The sequence below is a fragment of the Ursus maritimus genome, unplaced genomic scaffold (genome assembly GCF_017311325.1).
Source record: "Ursus maritimus isolate PB19 unplaced genomic scaffold, ASM1731132v1 scaffold_31, whole genome shotgun sequence".
Lineage (NCBI taxonomy): Eukaryota > Metazoa > Chordata > Mammalia > Carnivora > Ursidae > Ursus > Ursus maritimus.
This window is the reverse complement of record NW_024425675.1, coordinates 19,453,310-19,478,682: the sequence shown is the minus strand read 5'-3', so window position 1 is coordinate 19,478,682 and position 25,373 is coordinate 19,453,310. Positions and strand designations below refer to the sequence as shown.

Here is a 25,373-nt window from a genome sequence, read left to right as displayed (position 1 = left end):
CTCTCTCTCTCTCTCTCTCTCTCGCAAAAATAAATAAATAAAATCTTAAAAAAAAATAAAAGTGAAATCATCTTAGAAAAGGTAATTACATAGCTTCTCGGCCTTTTGGCTAAGATCAAGTGTAGAAAGAGTAATTACACTAGACCCATAATATATAAATCAGCAAAGACTGGAAGAGCCTGTCTGGGCTTCCTACCTCTCTGACCCCCGGTACATTTTAGAATAATCTAAGAAACCAATTGCTTAGGGAGAAACGGGAACCCTCCTACAGGGTTGGTGGGAATGCAAGCTGGTACAGCCATAGTATGGAAAACAGTATGGAGGTCCCTCAAAAAGTTGAAAATAGAGCTACCCTATGACCCAGCAATTGCACTACTGGGTATTTACCCCAAAGATATAAATGTAGTGATCCAAAGAGGCACCTATACCCAATGTTTATAGCAGCAATGTCTACAATAGCAAACTATGGAAAAAGCCCAGATGTCCATCAACAGATGAATGGGTAAAGAAGATGCAGTGTATATATATATATACATAGACATATACATATATATATGTATGTATGTATACACACACACACACACACTCTGGAATATTACTCAGCCATCAGAAAAAGGAATCTTGCCATTTGCAACAACATGGATGGAACTAGAAGATATTATGCTAAGCAAAATAAGTCAGAGAAATACAATTATCATATGATTATACTCATGCGGAATTTAAGAAACAAAATGGAGGATCATAGGGGAAGGGAGGGAAAAATAAAACAAGACAAAATCAGAGAGGGAGACAAACTATAAGAGACTCTTAACTCCAGGGAAAAAACTGAGGGTTGCTGGAGGGGAGGTGGGGGACAAGGGGTCACTGGGGGATGGGCATTAAGGAGGGCACGTGATGTATTGAGCACTGGGTGTTCTATGCAACTGATGAATCACTGAACTCTACCTCTGAAACTAATAATACACTATATCTTAATTAATTGAATTTAAATAAAAATTTATTACAAGATTTTATTTATAAAAGATTTTATATATTTATTTGTCAGAGAGAGAAACAGAGAGAGCACAAGCACGGGGAGCAGCAGGCAAAGGAAGAAGCAGGCTCCTCGCTGAGCAGGGAGCCGAATGTGGGGCTCTATCCCAGGACCCTGGGATCATGACCTGAGCCTAAGGCAGGTGCTTAACCAACTGAGCCACCCAAGTGTCCCAATAAAAAATATTTTAAATAAAAAAAAATAGAAATTCTCTTAGCATCACTATATGAAAAAATAAATTCTAAACTGAAAAAAAAATGTTTAGAATACTAAAGAAACCAAAATTACAGGAAAAAATAAGCATCAGTAAAAACACTACCTGCTTCCTTAACTGTTACAAATGTACAGCAAAAAGAAATAAGCCCAAATTAGGCCAACTTTTAAGAGAGCTTTTTTGGGGGATCTTTCATTTCCCCATTCATATTAGGAAGCATTATGACCTGGGTCAACCAAATAAAGAAAAAAATATGTGGGAGCAGGAAGCCAAAGACTGTGAGTCACACAGAACTGTCTCTTTACCAGAACTAGAACCAATTAAAAGAACGATGAAGAGGAAATGTTCAACAGCATAGCCGGAGGTTGCAGTTAGAGAAACTCTATTTAACTATACCAAGGATACAGTCAACGTCATGGGCTCGTGATAGTCTTCAGAGCTGGAACCGTATTTGCTGGCTCTGCTTCACCCGTTCTTAGCCTTTGGCTAATGGCCCTGGTCCGTCTAGGCTTCTTTCTGCCCCAGGAAAATTCAGAGTAACGACTTAGGATGGGGAGGGACGGTTTCTCTGTCCCCTGCTGCTCTGCTGCAGCCCATCTGTGCAACTAGAGTCACTGTCTCTATGTTTGGCAGAGAGAATCGCGCCTCCCTCGAATCCTGCTTGTCTCTCTTGCAAGATTTTCTTCCGCTGACTTGAAGTAAAGAGTTCGGCTTTTTCAACCATATCAGACTCCAGATTTTGATATCCTAAGATGTCTTGTATTGCAGGCTCTACTAAGATATTTGCTAATATTAATATTAATATTTGCATATTTTAGCAAAATAATGTTTTGAGAGAAAGAGCCTAAGCTCTTTCTTGTGGAATCTTCTGGAAAGCTGCAATAAGCAATCAATACACTCCAACATCTTGAATGTTTCTACCAAATCTTGTCTTAAGATCGTGGTAGGCACATCTTCTGAATTCCAATTTATCACTGCCACTACATAAAATAGAGTTGTCTCACTATTTTCCACGTATTTAGACAATTTCACACTTTAGGGTCTGTTACTTGTAATTCCCCTCTTGATGGAACCAAGTTTTACATATCAGGATGCAGCAGAAAACACAATTCAAGCAGACTTACACAATGATGTGAATTTATTAAATCACATTTCAAACTCCCAATGGCACTGGCGGGCTTCAGGTTTGGTTTGATCAGGGCTCTCATTCAGTTTCTCTGTGATTCTTTGGCTTGCTCTCCTGCTTTCTATCAGTCATATCTCCTGATCTCCTGATAGCAAAGTGAGTCTAGCAGTTTCAGCTTTCACTGTACAGAAAGAGAGTGTTTCTTTTTCCTCCAATGGGTGAACAAAACAGTCTTTAATTTCACATTGAATTAGACCAACTTAGACCATGTGCTCATTCCTCAACCAATCACTGGGCAAGGAGGATGTGTCTATGCTCACCATCTTTGGCCAAATCAGGGCTCGTGTCCACAGTCAATTCTACCGAAGCTGCACAGCTGCTATGTGATGTCTATGTGATGGTGTCGGGGAGGAATGGGAGCTCAAAGGCCACCGACCATGGGCACCATACCTTCTGGAGAACCTGTGAATTAATCAACTGCAGGAATAGAATTGTGTTCTGGAAAAACATCTGCCAGTAGCCCACTCCTGCAGCCTGTGAATTGGGTGGAATGGGAAGGCAGTTTCCAGAGATGGGGGCCTGGCAGGCAAACCCAGGGGTGTCTACTACACCAAGAAAAAAACCTCATAATTTTTCCGCTTTTCCTAAAGCACACCTTAAAATGCCTTGTCTGCCAACTCACTTCAGTACTTATTACTATAGAAAAATACTTCCTGGGAAGAAAAAAATTTGCTAAGTGGTACAAAAAAAAAAAATCTTGGAATTTGGAAAATCCTAAGTTGGTGAAAGAGTCAATCTGTTGCCTGCCAGCTGATTATTTCTTTGGCTACTCATCACATCTTAATGCCAACTATTTCCTTGCTATTGTGATGGTTGTGGATCTCAGGCTACAAACATAGAGAAGGAACATCCATGTCTTTATTTTTGAGATCTGAGTCTGAGACCCCAGGCATCTGGATCAGTGGAAAATCCAATCTTAGGCATTATCGGACCGCCTCTTCTCCTTCAAGGTTGTACAAAGACGCCCATGGGTCTTACTGGCACCAGTACACTTGGACGTGTCTTTTCTTGTGGCTTCTGCTGGACAATTGTGATCCAAGTCTATATGGCTCCTCTCCGTCCAGCGACTCTACCGCTCCTGAGTCTTGTCAGGGAAGGGGCATCTTGGGCAAGATGGCTACTTGGTGCTGGGGCCCAGCATCCTTTCACATCCCACCAGCCATTCCTGTCTCACCAGGCATCTTCAGCCTCCTTCAGCCCTTCTCTCTACTGTCGATCTTTGAGTCCCTAAAAATATAATTCTTCCTCCTTACAGCTGCCAAAAGCACTCTTAACACAATTTCCTTGAAGATTGATTTATTTATTTTAGCGGGGGAAGGGTCAGGGGGAGAGGGAGAGAGAGAGAATCCTCAAGCAGACTCGGGGCTGAATGGAGCCCAGTGTGGGGGTGGATCACACGACCCTGAGATCAGGACCTGCGCCAAAATCACGAGTCGGCCGCCCAGCCGACTGGGCCACCCAGGTGCCCCTTAACACAATCTCTTTAAATTAGCTGATGCTTTTACACAAGATGTGAAGCCGGGTGCTCTAAAGAAATGGAATAGATTCTGCTACGTGCTTAGAGGAGAATGGAGGAGAAAATATAGGCGAAAACCAGGTTTAAGTTACTTAAACTTGTTAATAATCAAACACAACTTAAACCTGATTATTTCTTCCACTGTCCTTTGATGGGAGCAGAGGGAAGTTTCCTCTGTCCATTAAAAACTGTCAAGTTGAGGGGAGCCTGAGTGGCTTAGTTGGTTAAGCGTCTGCCTTTGGCTCAGGTCATGATCTCAGGGTCCTGGGATCAAGTCCAACATCAGGGTCCCTGCTCAGAGGGGAGTCTGCTTCGCCCTCTCCTGCTGCCTGCTGCTCATGCCCTCTCTCTCTCTCTCAAATAAATAAATAAAATCTTAAAAAAAAAAACCAACAACTGTCAAGTTGGTCACATTTCTGGTCACTCTCGAGGAACAACAGTCTTACAGACCACTGGGTGACAAAATGTGCCTCAATTTATTAATCAGAAAGCTCAGTCCTATAAATAAGCAAAACCTCTGCTTGTTTTGGCATTCGGTCTTGTCTTTTCTTTCCCGATGGGGCTGGCCATAACGCAGAACATGTGGCCAGGGAGAGAGAGGAGGCTTGCGGTCAGCGTCCCTCCTTCTATGACTCTAGCCTCTTTGCCCACAGAGGTTTCTGCCTCGTCCCCAGGGTCTGGCCCTGTGCCTGGAGTTCACAGCACTGTTTTGTCTAAAGAAATCTTCTCAAATGTGCCCACTCTCTCTCTCTCTCTCTCTGACGCTTTTGCAAGTGGGCTAAGTGTTGTGGGCCCAGTTCCCAGGCATTTCCTTTGTAAGTTCTGCCCGTGACCCTCTGCTACCCCAGCATCAACTTCTGGTGATGTCCTTTCTCTTACTGATGCACTCAACGCATTCTTTGCAAGAGGAGCTCATTCCTGAAGGGGAAGGCTGGACTTGGTGGCGTAATTGTGCCTGACCTCCCTGAAGTCTGCACTCTGCCACATGTGGCTGCAACACTATTTAGCAAAAGGGGTCCCTACTCTGTGCTGTGTGGTCGCTTCTAATAGAGGCAGCCGATGTTCCACTTCAAATCAGGCCATGGCCTTGTTTTCTCTGTCAGAATTTGTCTTTCAAAGATGCTGACGGGGTGTCTAGGGGCTCAGTCAGTTAAGCGTCTGCCTTCAGCTCAGGTCATGATCCCAGGGTCCTGGGATTGAACCCCACATAGGGCTCCCTGCTCAGTGGGGAGCCTGCTTCTGCCTCTCCCTCTGCCTCCACCCGCCCCCCCGCCATGCACTCTCTCTCTCTGTCAAATACATAAATAAAATCTTAAAAAAAAAAAAGATCCTGGCTTTAGTCACAACTTTAAGATCGCTGACGGTTTTAAGGGAAAGACACGTGCTTGGTGACTATACCTATTAACCTATGAACTATTCCCGTGCTCTTCTGGGGCTCCAGGGCTTCGGTCCTGTGTGGAACCCATACAACTCTCTCTTTCATTTTTCTGGGTGAATTAGCTTAACTCAGCCATTTTCCGGGTGGGAGAGTTTCATACATAGACGTCGAAGTCTTAAATCCTGTCTACTTACATTGTTAATTTCTCAGGCAGGTGCATTTGTTTCCTCGGCAAATTCATAAGTTTATGAGAAGCAAGGATGACAGCCCCACACTCCATGGGGAAGGGGGAAGGAGCCTATTCCTTTTCGATCACGGGAGTGTTACAGATAAACGGGTTGGAGCACCTTCCATGGACGCAAACACAAACGCAAATGGGGCTTGGGGTCCTCCGAGGGCTCAGGAGTTCCACAGCCTGAAGCAAAACTGTGAATTTCTCATTTGTACCCATTTTAAACAATCTGAAAGCGTTTACACTGGGGCTGCTTCCATTTGGAAGGGGTGAGTCAGGCAGAGCCACCACCCTATCATTACCCCCGTGATCAGCACACCAGGGTATGAATGCAGACGACAAAAGTGTAATGGCTTTATCAGGAGATCCACACGCTGAAACTACTGGGAGTGACTTTCTTAAAGGAAACAGATAACGGAGAACCCCACTGGTGAGTCATCTCATCGACTCTGTGCTGACTTCATTCACCAAGGGTTTCTGGAATCCAGAATTCCTAGGGCCGGTCAGTGTTACAGGCCTCAGAGGACATAGGGAGAGGAGATATTGAGTCATACGAAGGCCTTTTCTAATTATTCCAAAGGTTATTTCTCAAATGGAAAAATAAAAGAACATTGTTACTATGGTATTCCAGAAAACCAAGAGATTCGGACTCATAGTAGATGCCATCATCTGACAGCTAATGTCCCCAAGGATAAAGTTAAATATTTTTGTGAAAGGATTCCTACCATTTGCTTAATTAACACATCCATCACCACATGTTTATCTGTGTATGAGAACATTTACGTTCCACTCTGTTAGCAAATTTCAATTATATAACAGTGCCATCAACTATAGTCACCCTGTGTTACATAAGATCCCCAGACCTTATTCATCTTACAGCTGACAGCTTGTACCCTTCTATCACCCTCTCCCTATATCCCCCCACGCCCCCCACCCCAGGGTTCCAACCACGTTTTTACTCTCTGTTTTATTAGTTCGACTTTCTTAAAAATTGGATTCCACATTTAAGGGATGGCAGGTGGCATTTGTCTCTGCCTGGGTACTTCACTTAGCATAATGCCCTCAAGGTCCCTTTGTACAGCTGCAAATGGCAGGATTAAAACTTTTTTTTTTTTACTCAATTAAAATAAATAATTGAGCTACATTTGAAAAAATCAAGATGTTGGGGTAGTCCGTTCAGCTCTACATCTTCCGGGTACGACGATTTTGGCACAAAGAATAAACATGCACATGCAGAGAAATGCAACCCGGGAGCTGGAGAGCCGAGTCCTGGTAATAAGATTGTAAGCCGACTTCACCCTACCCTTGGCTCCTGCTGCCTCCTCTCCTCCTTTCTTGGAAGACTCTCTCGCTTGACTCTCTCAAACGAGTGCGAGCCTCACCTCCTCCTTGGACCTTGCCAGGCTTGCCCTCCAGGCTCTCTGTATCGTCTTGCATTTTGGTTGTCATTCTGGGCTTGACTCAGCAGAAGAGGCGTCTATTCCTAAGCTGACATTTGACATAGCAGCCTCAGTCAAGTGAGTTGGGCATATATTTATTTTATGCACTCTGGGCTCACAGAATGGGTGCGTGTTAAGGAAACACGCAGTCGTAAAGTCAATCACAAGTGGATTTGTCCTCGTGCCTGCCTAGGTGGTGGGTGTAGGGCTTAAAAGAAAGACGCTGAGTTAGTCAAGAAAAAAAAAAAAGAAGTAGAGAAGATTTTTAAAATGAATTAAAAATAGTTAACAGGACCCAAAAATGGGACCTAAAGGACAAGTCAATTAATTTAAAAATCCGTTGTCAGACAATTTCTGACTCTCAGCTCTGATGACAGCCTTTGTTCTCACTCCCTCCTTAAGATCAAAGGCAGAGCCTGTGCCAACAGAATGATTTTGATTACCATTCACAAAAGTCATGATTCTTAGGTACCTTCCTATCTCGAATGGGAAAATTCTGTAACGCAGAGGCAGGGAGAGTTAAGAATGCTGTAGTTCTCATGGAAGGAATGAAGAGCATCTAAATGCAACAAAATCCGAATTTGTTGCTTTGTCATGGCAACTTATAATTGCTATCGTGGTGACTTGTGAGTCTAATGATGGGGTAAGTGTGAGTTATCCAGGACTTTCTGACGAGAATGTTCATATACAGTTGACCCTTGGGCAACATGGGTTTGAACTGCATGGGTCGACTTACATGCAGACCTTTTTTTTTTTTTAAATAAATCCAGGACTGTAAATGTATTTTATCTTCATTATTATTTTTTTCCTCTAGCTTACTTTATTGTAAGAATGTAGCATATAACACAGATAACATATAAAAATATGTGTTACTCAACTGTTTATCTTATTGGTAAGGCTTTCAGTCAATAGTAGGCTATTAGTAGTTCAGTTGCGCCAGAGTCAAAAGTTAAATGCAGATTTTCCACTGTCTGGGGGGTCAGTGTCCCTAACCCAGGTTGTTCAAGGGTCAACTGTACATTGATAGAAGCCAGGTTAAAAAATTCCAGAAGTATGTATTCCAGCTTATTGATCTTTTCAAGCACAAGCATGTCTTCTAATATCGAAGTTGTAACGTGTTTGCCAAAGTGATGGTAGCAATCAAGCCTTTACTCACTTACTGTGGTAGTATAAGCAAGAGCTTGAACAGGAGAAGGCGCCTGTTTCAGTGGTGCTCCTCTCCCGGTGGGAGAGTGCCACCGAGGGCCCGTGGATCAGCAGGAGAGGAGGTCATCTTACTGCAGAGGGGGCCTGAACCATAGGTGTCTGCCATTTCCCTGGGACCAGGGCAGGTGCTGCCTGAGTCCTTGGCTGCAAGGCCCCTCAGAGATTGCAGGTGCACTGGGCTCACAGCAAATCTTTTGCCGGACGGCAGCTTCCCCCAAGGCACCGGTCAGACAAAACTTTGTAAATGCCTTTGGTTCGACCTGAAAAAAACCACACATAGGTTTTAAACAGCAGCAGGACTCGTGTTTGATTACATCTGGCTAGTAGGGGGCCCTGTTAGATACTTGTGACAAACAAATTTGAGCTCGCTGAAAACAAAGGGGAATTTATTGGAAGGGTATTGGAATATTTTTTTTTTTTTAAGATTCTATTTATTTATTTGACAGAGAGAGAGACAGCCAGCGAGAGAGGGAACACAAGCAGGGGGAGTAGGAGAGGAAGAAGCAGGCTCCCAGCAGAGGAGCCTGATGTGGGGCTCGATCCCATAACGCCGGGATCACGCCCTGAGCCGAAGGCAGACGCTTAACCGCTGTGCCACCCAGGCGCCCCGGGTATTGGAATATTTTAAATAATGGAAGGAAGGGGACGAATAATAAAATTAAAGGAATGAAAGTGATTCCAGCTGAGCCTTGGAAGCAACTAGAATGGGAGTCCTGAACATTGCCATGGTTCTTCTCTCAGCCTTTCCCTCTGGGCCAAGTTCCTGTGATCTTATTGTGGCCTGGCTGCCTTAGGCAAAATGGGGGACTTCACTGGACAGTTAGTGGGGTGGCTCAGATGTTAAAGAAATATGACCATTAACAACTTCTGGGATTCATATATGGAGCTCTACCACTAGTCCCACCACCTTTCCTAGCTCGTTTAAAAAGGGGGGGGGGGCAGAGGAAGAATTCTGATTGGCCCCTATCTGGATCAATCACTGTGGATGTGGACCAATCACTATACTCCCATAGTAGAGGGAGGGCATTGGGTTCCAGCCTGTCTATTGGGCATCATTTCTAGAGAAGAAGAAATTATTAAACAGAAAGAAGCATAGTGAATACCTCTAAACACATGAGAAGAAATGTGCTTGGGTACTATGTCTAAGAATGTGAAGGAAAAAGGATATTGAGAAAACTTAGCAAACAGCTTTCCATCTACCAAATAACTTGTTTTATAAAGAGAGGAAACACCAAAAGTCACTACATGGTTCAGTAACATTGTTCTTTTTTAAAGACTTTATTTATTTGAGAGAGCGAGAGAGAGCGAGAGCGAGCGAGAGAGAGCACAAGCGGGGATAGAGGGAGAGGGAGAAGCAGACTCCCCACTGAGCAGGGGGCCTGATGTGGAGCCCAGGACCCTGGGATCATGACCTGAGCTGAAGGCAGATGCTTCACTGAAGGCCCACTGAGCCACTCAGGTGCCCCTAGTAACATTGTTTTTATAATTTTTAAATAAATTCTTCTGTTAGCTAGTGTTTCTTTCCAGTTCTTACGTACACTGCCTCACTTCTCCTTTACACTCTCACACACACCACTGTGCAAATCTCAGGATACAAAATGAAAGAGGAGGCTTCTGTTCTGAGAAGCAATTCCTCTTTCCCTTTTGATGTTCACCTTCAGTGCGTGAAAATTCTAGGTGAATAGCCCATTTTGTTAATGCAGTACGTGTGTCTCTGCAAGTACCCTTGCTTTTTCCAACCACAAGGCTTTCCTGCAAGTCCAAGTGTTATTCTATTCACTGGCCCAGTGAAAAAGTTGTTTAATAGAGTAGAAGGAACGACAATAGCTCTCGCCACATTAGGGAACAGCAGATGCTCACGTGAATCATTTCACTGCAGGGGCCTCTGGGTGGCTCAGTCAGTGAAGCATCTGCCTTCGGCTCAGGTCGTGATCCCAGGGTCCTGGGATCCAGCCCTGCGTCAGGCTCTGCACTGGAGCCTGCTTAAGATTCTCTCTCTCCTGGGGCGCCTGGGTGGCACAGCGGTTAGGCGTCTGCCTTCGGCTCAGGGCGTGATCCTGGCGTTATGGGATCGAGCCCCACATCGGGCTCCTCCGCTATGAGCCTGCTTCTTCCTCTCCCACTCCCCCTGCTTGTGTTCCCTCTCTCGCTGGCTGTCTCTATCTCTGTCGAATAAATAAATAAAATCTTAAAAAAAAAAAAAAAAGATTCTCTCTCTCCCTTTGCCACTGTCCCTCTCCCTTGCTTGTGCTCGCCCTCTCTCTCTCTTTCTCTCTCAAAAACAAAAAAGAAATGTTTTATTGCAGTTCATGGGGACACCCTCACCTATTGATGGTTGATACTGTCTCCTTCCAATACTGATTCAAAAGGAGCTAGCTTCAGCATTATAGAAAAACAATCTCTTAAAAAAACAACCATCTAGCAAGTGTCTCTGGCCAAGAATCCTCTCTGCTCTGAAGATGCCCCTCTCCAGCTTTCACCCTCCAACCCAGAGAAAGGCCAACCTCCTGCCCTAGAAACAGTGTACATTTCTCTTCTCTCACTCAAGAAAAGGAAAATCTTTCTGGCCTCTTATAAGGAAAAATGTAACTGATTCCAATGCAATTTGAGCTATTCTCTAATTCCAAGTGTTTTTTTTTTTTTTTAATTCGTCATCTTTCTGCCCCTTTTGTGTGTCTCCTGATATCAAGCATGGTATTTTCTACCACAGGGCACTTGATCTCACTTAACCGACTTTCCTTACCTTGCCTGGCCTTTAAGGAGCTACTATTGTCACAGGATTCCAAAATCTCCCACCTTGGGGAGTAGGGCTCAAGCTACCTTTCTAAGGCATACACAGGATCACTTAAGATCCCAGGAACCACCAGCATGATCCTTGAAAGAATTTATATTTGTTTTAACTCTTTATCTAATTGCTGGCATGCTGGGAAACCCAATGTTTAGCTTTCCGTAGGAAAGCAACCCTTTTTCGTAAGCACTGCAGACGGCAGAGAGCATAGGTCCATAAGGCAAACTACTCTGCTTCTCTGGTTTCCCTGCCTGTGAAACAACAGAAGGATGGATCTCACAGGCTGTGGTGGTGAGGATTAAGTGAGCCGATCCTCGGAAGGGGGCTTGGAACTGCTGGAAACATAGGAAGTACTCAGTGTTAGTGCTGTTATTATCCCTGGAATTAATCTCTGTGAAGCAGCTGTGAAGTGCCATGGGGGAGAATACTGTGCTTCTGGGCAAAGCCTCTGGGTTTCTGTTCAAATCCTGGGTCTTTGTTTACCCCTGTTTGGGCAACACACTTAATTTCGGTATCTTTGGATACAGAAGTGGATTAACATCTCCTCCAGCTACACGACTGGGATATGACAGTAGTCTCTAAACAGGAAGCCCTTATTATTACTCGTTGTCTTCTGTGATTTGGTTCCCTTGTACAATTCTTTTTTTTTTTTTTTTTAAAGATTTTATTTATTTACCCGACAGAGATAGAGACAGCCAGCGAGAGAGGGAACACAAGCAGGGGGAGTGGGAGAGGAAGAAGCAGGCTCATAGCGGAGGAGCCTGATGTGGGGCTCGATCCCATAACGCCGGGATCACGCCCTGAGCCGAAGGCAGACGCTTAACCGCTGTGCCACCCAGGCGCCCCCCCCCCCCTTGTACAATTCTGACACCAATTCTGATGTGTGTGGGTTTTCCAATACCACCAAGACATTCCCCAACACCAGTGGGGGTCCTACAGTTGAACTCAATTCTGACACTATCTATCTGGAGACAGCGTCAGATCCCATAGGTAAAGGGCTCAGTCCCACATGACTGCACCCCAATCCCCCGGCCCCACGTCAGACGCCAAGCACAAGTCCAGGTTGTCCCCTGGGCTTCTGACCCATTGGCTATAAATCAGAAGTCCCCATGACCCCCACCTCATAGTCCATTAATTTGCTAGAGTGGTTCACCAATCTCAGAGAAACATTTTACTTACTACATCACTGGTTTATTATAAAAGAGTATAACTTAGAAGAGCCAGATGGAAGAGACGCGGCATGCAAGGAATGGGGGTGGGGAAGGGTGCGGGGCTTCCATGCTCTCTGAACCCCATCCTTTTGGGTTTTTATGGAGGCTTCATTACACAGGCAGGATTGATTAAATCATTGACTACTGGCAAACAATTCAACTTCCAGCCCCTCTCTCTTCCTCGGAGGTCAAGGGGGGGAGTGGGACTGAAAGTTTCTACCTTGAGTCACATGATTGGTTTTCCTGGCAACCAGGCCCCATCCTTAGGTGAGGCCTAAAAGTCACCTCAGGAACAGACTCAGGTGTGGTTGGGAGGATTTGTTATGAATAACAAGATGCCTTTATCGCTCTTACCACTTAAGAAATAACAGGGTTTTAGGAGCTCTGCCAGGAAGGACAAAGACCAAATATATATATTTCTTGCTTTAAATCACAATATCACGCCTTGTCATCTGGCTTCCAAATCTCCCTTAATGATGAAGTCCTTCATTTAATTTGAGCTGGTTTGAGTTTGGTTTCTGTCATTTGCAATCACAAGAATAGGTCTGGGAGATACTTAGCATATGATAAGTCTTTATAGACATATTTATTTTATCCTGACAGCAGAAAACAAGTTTTCTGGATCAGAGGCAGACTGTTTACTTAAGAAGTAACTCGACCCTCTGCCCCATTTTACCCCAACGTGTCACATTGCACATATAAAGGGGATCTGGGGACGCCTGGGTGGCTCAGTCAGTTGGGCATCCTAATCTTAATTTCGGCTCAGGTCATGACCTTAGGGTTATGGAATTGAGCCCCGCTTCGAACTCTGCACTCATCAGGGAATCTGCTTGGGATTCTCTCTCTTCCTCTCCTTCTGCCCCTCCCCTGGCGAAGAATAAATAAATCAATCTTTAAAGGGGGATCTGCACTATTGGAGAGGAACCCCCAAATTATAAATTTGGTGCTTTATAGGATCTACTGCATAGCTGCTCCCTCCCGTTCAGAGAGGGAATGAAACTAACTTCTTAAAGGAAATAAATCCTCTCTGGGGAGAGAAGGGGAAGAAGGTGCCTATGTATTACAACACACGTAAATGAAGATAAATGAATGACAAACAAATGGCTCAGGGGGGAAATAAACCTGTAAATCTCTCTGAAGTAATTCACTATCTCTGTCTTCCAAGGAATGGTTACACTCATCCTTACATCTAGGATGCCAGTAAATTTTGCTCCGAAAGCCCTGGCCAGCCAGAAACATGAAATATTCACATTGTTTCCAGTAGCAGGTGGATGTGATGGGACTTGGTGCCTGAATTTGGGTGGTGGGGTTGACCCTGAGGTTTCTGACTAGAGAGGCTCTATGGTGAAGCTCTTTACTGGGGTAGAAGATAGGGAGGAAACTAGGAAAAATAGGGCTGTTTTGAGGGCGGTAGGCAGAGAGGTTCATGGGGTGACGTATGTTGACTTCATCACGGGACAAGTTGAGTCTGGGATCCTTGAGGGTCATCTGCTGGAGATGCACAGCCAGCAGCTGGGCTGAATGTGAACAGTAGATCTGGGCTGCAGATACAGCGGTGGGGGTCCTTCACAGGCAGCACTGGGAGATGGCTGTGGGTCTGACCACAAGGGCAATGTGTAGTATGAGTACGGGACAGGACAGAACCCAGGGTTGGTCAGCATCTGGGTTTTACCAAGCAGTGAGTGCACACATTGCAGAGCAGGGCCCTGGCCACATCTGTTGGGCACATGCCGCTCAGCATGGGGACTGTTATTGAACATGTGTGCCCACCCCAGCTGTGAACCTGGGATGGTGCAGCTAACCTACCCTAGAAATGAAGGGGAAAGCCATCATTCCCTGAGGTACCTAATGGAAACTACTATCAAACTGTGAAGTATCTTCAGAATTGCCAAAGCAGTGGTTTACAAGCCTATGTTGTCAGCGTCAGCTGGGGGAAGTGTGCTTAAAGCAACATCTGTACCAGGTTTCACCTGCAGAGAGAGTCTGATTGGTCTGGGGCGGGGCCTGATACGTCAGTTTTTCCTGCTCGTAGGTGATGCTAACGTGCCTCTGGATTCGAGTACCAGCGTTCTGCAGTTACAAGCACGTGATCTTCCTACAAGAGCCACTTAATTAAGGAACAGAGAGGCTGCTGCCGTGTATTACAGGAGAATTTATCTTTGTGGCCGGTAGCAAATAAATTGTGGTTACTGGGCATCTGTCTCAACCTTACTGCCTTGTAAGCAGTGTGCTCAAACATATTTTTAGACCAATACGTAAGGAGGTGGCACCTTCACTGAGACCCCTGGTTAACGTCAGACACCTGGAAAATCATCCTACTTGCACAAAGGGAGAGCTCGGTCAGTCGAACCTTGCAGAAAGCGGTCAGCATGGGAAAGAAGAGATCTTGCTGTTTTGTCTACCATTTTCCTAAAAAGTAGCTGAGAAGCGGATGGTACAAAAAAAGTGACCATTGTGACACAATAGCAACAGGATTGGGGAACTAGAAGATTCAAAGAATGATTAAGAGGAGTAACAACTTCTGGGGTGGCTGGGTGGCTCAGCTGGTGAAGCAGCCAACTCTGCATCTTAGTTTAGGTCTTGATCTCAGGGCCGTAAGCTCAAGCCCCGCGTTCTACTTAAAAAAAAAAAAAAAAAAAAAAGAGTAACAAATTCTGTTTTGCTGCAATTTACGGTTTACAACGAACTTTAATATTTATTGTCTCATTTTAAAAAAGATTTTATTTATTTGTCAGAGAGAGAGAGAGAGAAAAAGCACAAGCAGGGGGAGTGGCAGGCAGAGGGAGAAGCAGGCTCCCTACTGAGCAAGGAGCCCGATGTGGGACTTGATCCCAGGGCCCTGAGCCGAAGGCAGACGCTTAACCGACTAGCCACCCAGGCGCCCCTATTGTCTCATTTGAACATGACCCACCCAGAGAGGTAAGCAGAGCAGATGACACTGTCTCCCTTCTCCAGCCATAGAAGTCAGTCTCAGAGTCAGGTCTGATGGCCAGGTACGCTGAGTCCAAGTCAGGGTTTTTCCCACAGCCCTAAAATTTTAATAACTGGCATGGCTTACAGTGCCTTCTACTCCAATAATTAAATACATACTGTACACAGAATGTGACCAGATGGCGGGGAGTGTGAAAGAGCTGGCCAGAGAGAGAAGGGGACGGAAAAGTGACCAAGGAGGGGAGGTACACAGGGCCAGGGACACGGAGATGGGGGCCTATCCTGTGCTCTGGCCTGAATGTTTGTGTCCTTGCCAAATTCCTATGCTGGATTCCTAACGTCCAAGATGATGGCATCAGGAGGTGGAGCCCTGGGAGGTGCTTAGGTCATGAGAGTAGAGCCCTCATGAATGGGGTTAGTGCCTTCATAATAGGGGCCCCATAGAGCTCCCTACCCCCTTCCACAACGTGAGCACACAAGAAGGTACCAGCTGTGAACCAGGGAAAGGGCCCTGATTGCAGACTTCTGGCCTCCAAACTGTGAGAAATAAATGATTGCTGTTTAGAAGCCCCCCCTCTCTATGGAGTTTTGTTATAACAACGTGAATGGACGGAGACGTGCCATGTGGTCACTCACGGTGTGGAGTGGTTCTCTCAGCACTTAGGCCTCCAATTCCTCCCGTGTGAGATTATCAAGGCTCTTTCATGTTCCACGTCCTCCGGTGCTCCCATTCCTCTTCATCCTGCCGAAGTGCAAAAGGTCTTACAGGAATCATTAGCCAGTTAGCAGATGCCAAAACACCAACGTCAAACAAGTCACAATCACTGTAAAGAATGACAAAAACATTAACCAGAGATTTTGGTATTTATATCCACAGCTTTGAAAATACAGTTTTCATGGGGGGATAAAAAAGGCTTGCAATTTCTACTTCACCTAAAGAGCTTCGTTGGACCTCTCCCACGTCTGTCAACTGTTCTGTCTCCTCCACTACCCACCTTCTCCTCCTAGTCCATGGATCCTGAAAACCGTCATGCCTACTTCAACAGGTTCTCCATGATGGCAAGGGTTATAAGAGTCCCAAAACATAACTGCAACTTGCGTTAGTTATAGGGTCAAAATAGCCAACAAGAAGTCATGGAAAAGGTGCAAACTTCCAGTGAAAAATTAAGTCAGTCCTGGGGATGTAATGTACAGCCTGGTGATGACAGTTAATACTGCACGGTGTATCTCAAAGTCGCTAAGAGAGTAGATCTTAAAAGTTCTCATCACAAGAAAAAATATTCTGTAACAATGTGTGGTGATGGATGTTAACTAGATGAATATTGTGATCATTTCACAATAGATACAAATACTGAATCATGCTGTGCAACTAATACAACGTTCTATGTCAGTTATACCTCAAAAAAAATCTAAAGACAAAAGAAATCGTGCAATTTCAAAATAGTTGAAAACTCATCACACTTTTCTATCTATACCTATACTCATTTTTAATCCCCTCATCCTCCAGATACAGAGGTCAGCAAGAACAAAATTTAAAAGAGGATGGGGCACCTGGGTGGCTCAGTCAGTTAAGCATCTGGCTCTTGATTTCAGCTCAGGTCATGATCTCAGGGTGGTAAGATTGAGCCCCGTGTTGCATCAGGCATCGCGTTGGGCTCCATGCTCAGCATGGAGTCTGCTTGGGATTCTCTCTCTCCCTCTGCTTCTGCTCTCCCCATGCTCTCCCTCTCTCAAATAAATACATACATCTTCAAAAAAATTGAAGAGGGCAACCCTCTCAGGTCCCCTCCCTCCTTGGGAGCTTTGAACTCTACTCAATAAACCTTGCTAAAACAAACAAACAGGGGCGCCTGGGTGGCTCAGTCGTTAAGCGTCTGCCTTCGGCTCAGGGCGTGATCCCGGTCAGCGTTCTGGGATCGAGCCCCGCATCAGGCTCCTCCGTGGGGAGCCTGCTTCTTCCTCTCCCACTCCCCCTGCTTGTGTTCCCTCTCTCTCTGGCTGTCTCTCTCTCTCTCTCTGTCAAATAAATAAATAAAATCTTAAAAAAAAATAAAACACAATAAAATTTAAAAAATAGAAGAGGACAAACACAAGAAATCACATAAAGTTTATCAGACTTGGTGGCCTGATTATTTTTAGGTTTTGTGGTCTATTTCCTTTCTGGTTCTGGTCTATTTTCTGGGTGCTTTGCCTCACGTTTTTAGTGTTTATCTATGCTAGTGAATACTAAACAAGGTTCCAAAGACACAGGGTCTCTATCATTTAAATGGTGCTGTACATCTCCTGGCATGGTTTAGGGCACCTTCTTTCATAAATTCCTCCTAAGTCCTGCAGGGAATGTGGTCCTTTTTCCACCAAACACTACCCATCTTGCACTAAGTTAGACTAAAGCCTGGAAAGCAATTGCACCTAGATTTTTTTTTTTTTTTTTGGTCCTAAGTAGAGGTTTCCATGTGAGCTTTGAAAAGCAAGAGACCAGGTAGGTGATGTAGTCAGACAGACTTTGTTCATATGCTGCCACCTTCTAGCTAGTGGCATGTTGGGCACACTTTCCAGAGAGGACTTGAAATGTCAGGAATTTTGCAAACCAGTTGTTAGACAAAGCCATTCTTTTTTTCTTTTTCTTTCTCTTTCTCTCTCTTTTTTTTTTTTTTTTAAGATTTTATTTATTTGTCAGAGAGAGAGAGCACAAGCAGGGGGAGCGGCAGGCAGAGGGAGCAGCAGGCTCCCCGAGACCAAGGAGCCTGATGTGGAACTCGATCCCAGGATCGCGGGATTATGACCTGAGCCGAAGGCAGATGCCTAATCCACTGAGCCATCTAGGCATCTCTAGACAAAGCCATTCTTAAAAACTACACTCAATTTACAAATAATTTAATTTAAAAAATAAAAAACAAATAACTAAAAATGATATAAAAAAACAAAGGTACTAATTACTTAAAGTGCATCATGTCCTAATTATTTACTACAGTCCATTACTCTTATTAGTAGTAGTCACGTTCTGTAAAGTTACCCTGAACACCGAATTTGTGAATACGGTGTTAGAACCAGTGTAATCAGGGGAAATACTGGGTTAGGATCCTAAGAGTCTGGTCACATTTTCATCCACCGATCAAAACATCACCTTGTTTGATGTATGTTTCTGTTTGGAGACATCTTATTTAATACATCTTCTTGATACAGTAACGTGGAACTCACAGCCAACAGCCCTATGACTCGCGTGAACAACGCTCATCTAATACATGTATTCTCAAACTTCTCACTGCTCTGCATGCCTGTGAGTGACCGCCAGAGCACAGTGAGGCTTGATTTTGGGGTTACAAATAAGTCTTAGCAAGTGGGCAGGTTTGCAAGTGTGGAATCTCCAAATGATGAGGATCAACTGTCCATCTGACTATGCTCTTGGGGTTATTTCCCTTCAGTGTATTTTTTGTTGGAAATATAACCCTGTGCTACTGTGTATCTCTTCCCAACTCTTGTGTGCAGTGACGTCACCCTATTATTTGAAATTGGCCACATGGGAACATTTACACCATGGACACTGAGAAATGCTCCCAATAGAGGCTTGACCTGCTGATTGTCTGAATTTAAGAAAGAGATGGAGAAAATGTTAATAATGCAGATTAAACTTATAATGGTACCATTACACTGAGAATAGCACAAAAATTGAGGAAATACTCTTCCAGTAGTCAGACACTTTTATCTGCTTCAACAAAGAAGTCACTCAGTGACTGATGAAGGAGTGAAGTTCTGACATGTGTCTTCCTTGTTTCAGTTCCGTGTTAATCATTAATGTAAAAAGAAATCAACAGATGTGCATCTCAGAACTACATCCTTTTGTCAACTGCAACAGGTCAGCTACGACAAAAATCAGTGAAAGCATTCTGTGGGAATCAAGTGTCAAATGGAATTGACAATGATGTATTTTATGACGACTTGCAAGTCGTGTCCTACACATCCTTTATCAGGAACACTTAGGACTTCAAATGCATTCATTTCCAGGGGGCTGGTGGTTTAAGCATCGTCCCACTGATTCTAGCTGAGTGGCCTCAAGGTCTTAACCCCCAAGCCTCCATTTATTTGGAGGTAAAACAAAGAATGAACATAACTTCCTCACAAGCTTTTGAGAATTGAATGAATGATGGTTTCCGATATATGGTTTCTAGGGTAGTGACTCAACAAACGTCCGCCCTGTCTCCTTGCTCACCTTGTCTGGAGGACAGAACCCGTGTCCAAGCCATCCCCGTAGACACCCGCGCGACGTTCCTGGAGCTGGCCCTGGACAGCGAGCCATCAGTCTTGTCTCCGTAACAGGCAGGTGAAAGCTCACCACTAGGTGGCAGAGCAAGATACCTTTGATGGCTTTCATTCTTCCGACAATATAATTGATTCGTAATAATGAGACGTGTCTTACCCTTACCAGGCTAGAAAGAAAATAAATGAAATGTTTAAAGTCTGCAGTCACAGTGCTCTGTCTAGACAGCTCTAGTCTGGTGATTGGCGTTGGCATCCTCAGCAAACATGTTATCCTCTGAGCCTCTTTTTGGACGTGTGTAAGATGAATTAAGCTTCACCTTCGGCAGAACGGATTTTCTTCTGGCAAACCCACTGCCTCGTCTTACTAGGCACATAATGTCTCGTGACCACTGCTGGCTGCTTCATACTTTTCATAACTGTGCCCAAACCAGGCATGTCCTGTCTAATGAGGAGGGGTCAGAAAAGCCCCTCTTCCTCCAAACTTCCCACCAAATCTCCCATGATAAGTTCTCATAGGTAACTTGTTACCTACTTTTCACAGGTAACATGCATTGTAAACGAGGCTTTTCTGGAAACCGATGCTTTAATAAGGAGGTGGCTGCACTGGCAGCAATCTTCAGCAGGGCTGGAAAGGGCTCATAGTCTCCCAGCATTTTCCCAGTCATCTATGTCTGGCCCTGGGTATTCTTGGAGAGGCCACTTACTTTTTCTCTGGAAGGCAATTGACAAGTAGTCTGTATGAGTGAAGTCTGCACGGGCTCACCTGACATCTACTGGTGAGATGTTCACCCCCAAACAGTCCCTCACTTGTTAAACCACCGACTCCCATCCATTTAGATGCCCCAGCACTGTCGGGGAATCTCAGATGTTTTCCCCCTGAAAAGCAAAATACATCCACCTTTAAGAATTAAAGTAATAAAAATCAACTTGATTAGTTTTCTGTCCACATGGAATTCACAAATAAAAATTTTGTAACAAAGCTGTTACTGTAAACATAGCTAGCTTACTGTGTCCTATGCTCTGATGTCTCCATTAACGATTTTGACTAATAGTTTCACCTGTCTGGGATGGTTCTGGTCATTTTAATGAAACCTTCTGAAGCTTTTCCAAGTGGATCAATATTGAACACGATAGAAAACATCAGTTTTTTCTAAAGTGTAGACATTTCTCCCTATCTGAAACACAACAGAACGTTATCTTGTGTTCTTGAATAAAACTAAATAAACACAAGGTGGATTTTAACTGCAGAGTAAATTCCCAGGCGTCTACTCTAGAGTTTCTGAATAGAAATTCAACAACAAGCATTTCAGACTGCTGGGGAATGAAGAGCAAATTCTTTCTTTCTTTCTTTCTTTCTTTCTTTCTTTCTTTCTTTCTTTCTTTCTTAAAGATTTTATTTATTTATTTATTTGAGAGAGAGAGAGAGAGGGAGAGAAAGCACAAACAGGGGCGGAGGGAGAAGCAGGCTCCCCCTGAGCAGGGAGCTCGTTGTGGGGCTTGATCCCAGGACACTGGGATCATGACCTGAGCCAAAGGCACACGCTTAACCCAGGAGCCCCAAGAGCAAATTCTTAATAGCAACTCTGAAACAACAAATAATGGCTCAGAGTGAATGAAAAGAACGACAGGATATTTTTATTTTCTTCAGCATTTATTTTGAATTTTCATTTTTGGATAACCAAGCAGCTCTGTAAGGAGAATGCACAGAAGAGTCATTTCTGGCACTTTCGGATAGTACATACGATTTCTGTAATAGTCACATTCACTTGCTCAGTTCATACTCCATGTCTGGTGAGCAAGATCAGCCCATAGGATTCCCGAGTTAATACATAACCGTATATACAGACAGCCAATGAAACCATAATGGTGGCTAGTGGCCGAAGGGATAGAGGAGGGAAGGGGATCTCTAAAGTGTCCTCTAGTCTACCTTAGCTCAACAGAATCCACGTCACACATGGGAACTAGAGAGAACACTGTGTTGAAATGAGAATTCGGAGCACAAACGGGCACTTGGCAGCATGCAGTTTAAAGAAAAGGGGTATCATTTAATAACTTTATAAAATCCAGGCAGTTCAATTAAAGGAGTTAAGAAAGAAAAAAAGAAGAAGAAGAAGAAAGGTGAGGGACTGTTGTTGTCACTGTAAAAAAGGCACTTGGAGTTAATGGGACCAGAATTGAAGGGCTCTCAGCTGATAAAAACTTCAGTACGATTTCATTTAAAAGGCTTGGATGTTAAGAGGTGACACTCAGGGGTTCCCGGAAGGAGACACCGAAATAAACCACCGAGAAGCAGAACAGATGAAAACGAACGAAGTAAATCTTTACAACCAAATCGCATTTTTTTGTTTTTGTTTTTTTAAAAAAGCAAACCCTAAACGAAACCTAACCAAAGCAAAAACCCTAAGCAAACTAAGAGCACGAAGCAGCAATGCATAGCTTTCCTTTGAGATAATGCATACCTCGAGACACTAAGTGCTAAGCTAATTTCTCAATAATAACTTCACAGGAGCATAATCGTGATAAAATGGATTCAAGCAATGTGAAAAGAGTTTCATCTGTTCCCAGAATCTGAGGGAGAACTGAGGTGATCAGCAGAACCGTAGCAACACCACTTGGGGTTTCTCAGTGTCCAAGACGTGGGGTGACGTCCGGACGCTACGTTCAGCCATTTCCCTGGAGGCGAGGCAACCGTTAACATCATCCTTATATTCTGAGTCATAACTTTGATTCTTTTCTGACATTTACACAGTGAACCGTGACGCAGCGAAAGTCCACTCCCAAGGACGCCGCTGTTCAACGTCTTCCACGAACAGGTAAACGCTTCTGTAAGAAAGAATTTTTGGCAACTGTATTATATTCCATGGTCGGGTGTCTCTGTGATAGCTCATTTAATGTTAAACGCCATCAGGGGTCTCTCCTCCCGTTTCTGCCAGGGGCTCTTCTTGTCTTCTCCCTGGTCCTCCTCATCTTCCTCTTCGTCGTCCTCCTGAGCAGATCTTCTCTGTTCGGGGCTGGCGAGCGGCTCCGGGGGCACGTCCGAGGTTCGTTTGGTCGTCTCCTCCTGCAGGCTGGGCAGCTGGCCGCCGCTTCTCCGGCCGGAGCCATCCAGCAGGCACCGCAGGGTACTGTCCTCGGGGGTGCACACGGTGGTACCGCACTCACTGCCGCTTTGGTCCATCTCGTCCAGGTACACGAGCTGCGTGTAGGAGGTGCTATCTGCGGCCCTCGGCTCTTTCTGCGGATGTTCCTGGACCACTGGGTGGTTCTGCGCAAGAGACAAGGGGTCTCCTCTTCCCTTCCGGGCAGATTTTGGTTCATTCATATCCACGCCAGAATCCAAGCTGGCGTCATTACTTCCGTTCCTTCCAGCTCTTTGGAGATCAATGTACGAATGTCTAACGTGCGCATTGGACCTGCCGTCCAGAGAGACGAACCACGCCCGGGGGTGCGGGAGTGGCTTCCCACCCCCAAGTTCCATCAGAGCCTTTTCGGTCAGGAGTTGGACCTCGCTGTTCATCTGAGCCAAGGCCGCATCGTTCAGGGATGCTGGGATGGAGAGAGACTCTGACATGGACGCACCTTGCGGGGTCCACTCCCGGGCGCCTGCATCCTGCAAGTGCTGCTGGGAGATTGCCTGGCACGACAGGGGCTGCGCTTGGATCTGGGAGGAGGGGTGCGGGAAGATCCCTGTGTGAGGACTGGAGAGCTCAGCCTGCAGTCTTTCGATCTCCAGCTGCTGGTCGGCCGGAACGACCAGGGGCTGGCCCACATAGGAATGGTCCCCCGGGAGTTTCATGTAATGAGCAGGGATGACCAAGGCAGGTAATACCTTTCTGTAAACGCTGTCATTGACCTGGTCCACGGAACTACAGCAGATCAACTGGCCGGGCCGAGGAAAGGATGCGGGTCTCTCCAGGTGGTCTACTGACCGCGACATCATACACTCAGTAGGCCTGCGGTCCAGCAGCTGCTCCTTTTCGGGAGATGAAGGCGCGGGGTACATATGCTCCTGAATGGTGAGCTTGCTTCCTGTGGGAAGATGGTTAACAGAGGCCTGACCGTCTCTGTCTTGCTTTTCAAACAAAGGCTGGGAAAGCATGGCATTGTAGCTCCTCCTGTACTCACTGTTGCCAGGGGACTCACAGCCTTCTCTTTCCAGAGATTTCCTGGACTTTAAGGGGAAAATCTCCACAGACTTGTGGTACTCTTTTCCCAACGTCCCACTTGGCGTCAGGTTATCAAAGGAGATTTGGCTTTTATCCTCTTCCTTGTGAGAGAGAAGCTCCTCCCGAGAGCTGAATTCCTGCGAGGTGCTGTAGGAGAGCTTTAGCATGGGGGTGTGCGTGTCCCCTTCTCCGTTGGAAGACATCATTTCCAAATGGACCCTGCTCATCAGCTCCTTGGGCCCTGGGGCGTCTGGGCGGCCGTGGGTGGTGACAGAGAGCGGGCCGGGGAATTCTGACTCCCGACGAGAAAAGAGCAAGTTGATGTGAGACATGGAAGTCGACTGATCCCTTTTGGAACTCTCCAGGGCTACCGGAAGTTGCAGTTTTCTGTGGTGCTGACGAGGTTTCAAGCACTTCCGCCTGCGGTCAAAGATAAAATCCAAACCCAAAGGTTAAAGATTCTCGTAGCAGTAAAGGTCCACGCAAAATCTCAATGCTCCATTTCCACAGGAAGAAACGAAACGACTACCCGGCAGCCAGAAGCCTTCTCACCCCACACCCTCAGCCTTATTTTGATTCCAAACAGCACAATCTGCAGATTTCACCTGCAGGCTTTTATACGTTCCACCAGGTTATTCATTCAAAAGCGGTCCCCCAAGAGTCGACAACAAACATTCTCACAAATGGAATAGCCGAGGCATCAAAATAAGAATTTTAGTTCTGCTTTGTCCTTGAGAATATCATCTCTTAATCAGTGTTTAGGAATATTCTGAACAAATCATGGTAACGGTCACACTTAAAAAAAAAAAAACCAAAAAACTCCCCTTCTGAGCAAACTTATAAACAGCATGCCCCCACATCACGTTCATTTGTTCACAACTTTAAGGACAAATGTTCAGTTCTTAGATATTTTTTTATGAGAAAAAAAGGACCTTGATTCAGAAAAAGAAAAGAAAAAAAAAGACCTCAGTATCAATGCTTGCCCAAGAAATTCCAAATTAAAAAAGAGATTGCCAAAAAGGTAAAACTTTACCTGCAATAATATAAAAGGAGACACAGCAAAACCAAAAGTATGAAAGCCATTCCTCCTAAAATGGCCAAAAGAAACACCGTGTGATACGTGGTAATGTCCTGTGTGACAACGGGACCTAGAAGGTCAGAAAAGGGCATTTTAGATTGGAGAACACCTTGAAAGAAGAGGGACACTGAACGGAGAGCCTATGTTTTCCTTACTCTTCCCGGCCAGATGCAAACACCCTTTAGATGATGCAATTACAGATCATCATAATTTCTCTCAATGGAAAGGGATTACCAGGACCGTCCCCGGAGCAGCTGTGGCCGGGAGCAGTCTGAATACCCAAACACTAAATGCAGTGTCAAGGGTCCCTCCTTAGCCCGGAAGAGAGCTGCATTCGGTAGCATGCTCAGCATTCTAAAGACGCGATCTTTCAATGAAAGAAAAAAGATGCATGATAACATAATGAGTGGGACTCTTAGAGAGATGGCCTGAATATCTGGCGATTTCGTACTGCAGGAGAAAAAAAAAATCACAAGATTTTATTCTTACTTCCCCTGGACGATTATTACTGCATGGAGGGCCCTTTGCCTAAATGAATCAGTTAAAATGTATGAAACACATCGGGTAGGACTTAAAAAAAATTCCACAGCTTATTAGGGGTTGTCAAGCGTTTCTAAAATGCCTTCTATTTTTTAAAAATAAAATCTTCCTCTATAGTGCCTTTTCAAAATGGTGAACTTGACACTGGCCACAGAGCGCTTCAGAACTTTCAGACAAGGTACCGGAGACAAACATATT

At 44.9% G+C, this 25,373-nt stretch overlaps 1 protein-coding gene and 1 long non-coding RNA gene across 7 annotated transcripts in view; both read right to left on the bottom strand.

Moving 5' to 3' along the window:
- Positions 1 to 20,697, bottom strand: part of LOC103664195 — a 26,885-nt gene extending 6,188 nt beyond the window's left edge. For 2 of the 5 annotated variants that reach the window (XR_568941.2, XR_005838928.1), the window contains exons 1-3: positions 19,342 to 20,697; positions 15,771 to 15,958; positions 8,159 to 8,464 (exon numbers count right to left, since the gene is read on the bottom strand). This is a non-coding gene — a long non-coding RNA (uncharacterized LOC103664195). The remainder of the gene's footprint in view (positions 1 to 8,158; positions 8,465 to 15,770; positions 15,959 to 19,341) is intronic. The other 3 variants (XR_005838929.1, XR_005838930.1, XR_005838927.1) reach the window with 3 other exon arrangements.
- A 326-nt stretch (positions 20,698 to 21,023) lies between these two features.
- The window catches only part of FAM171A1 (family with sequence similarity 171 member A1), a 125,851-nt gene continuing 121,501 nt past the window's right edge, over positions 21,024 to 25,373 (bottom strand). For both annotated transcript variants that reach the window (XM_040645375.1, XM_040645376.1), the window contains 2 exons: positions 24,591 to 24,705; positions 21,024 to 23,977 (listed from right to left, as the gene is read on the bottom strand). In XM_040645375.1, the coding sequence (XP_040501309.1) occupies positions 22,276 to 23,977; positions 24,591 to 24,705 (1,817 nt within the window). In that variant the 3' untranslated portion in view covers positions 21,024 to 22,275. The remainder of the gene's footprint in view (positions 23,978 to 24,590; positions 24,706 to 25,373) is intronic.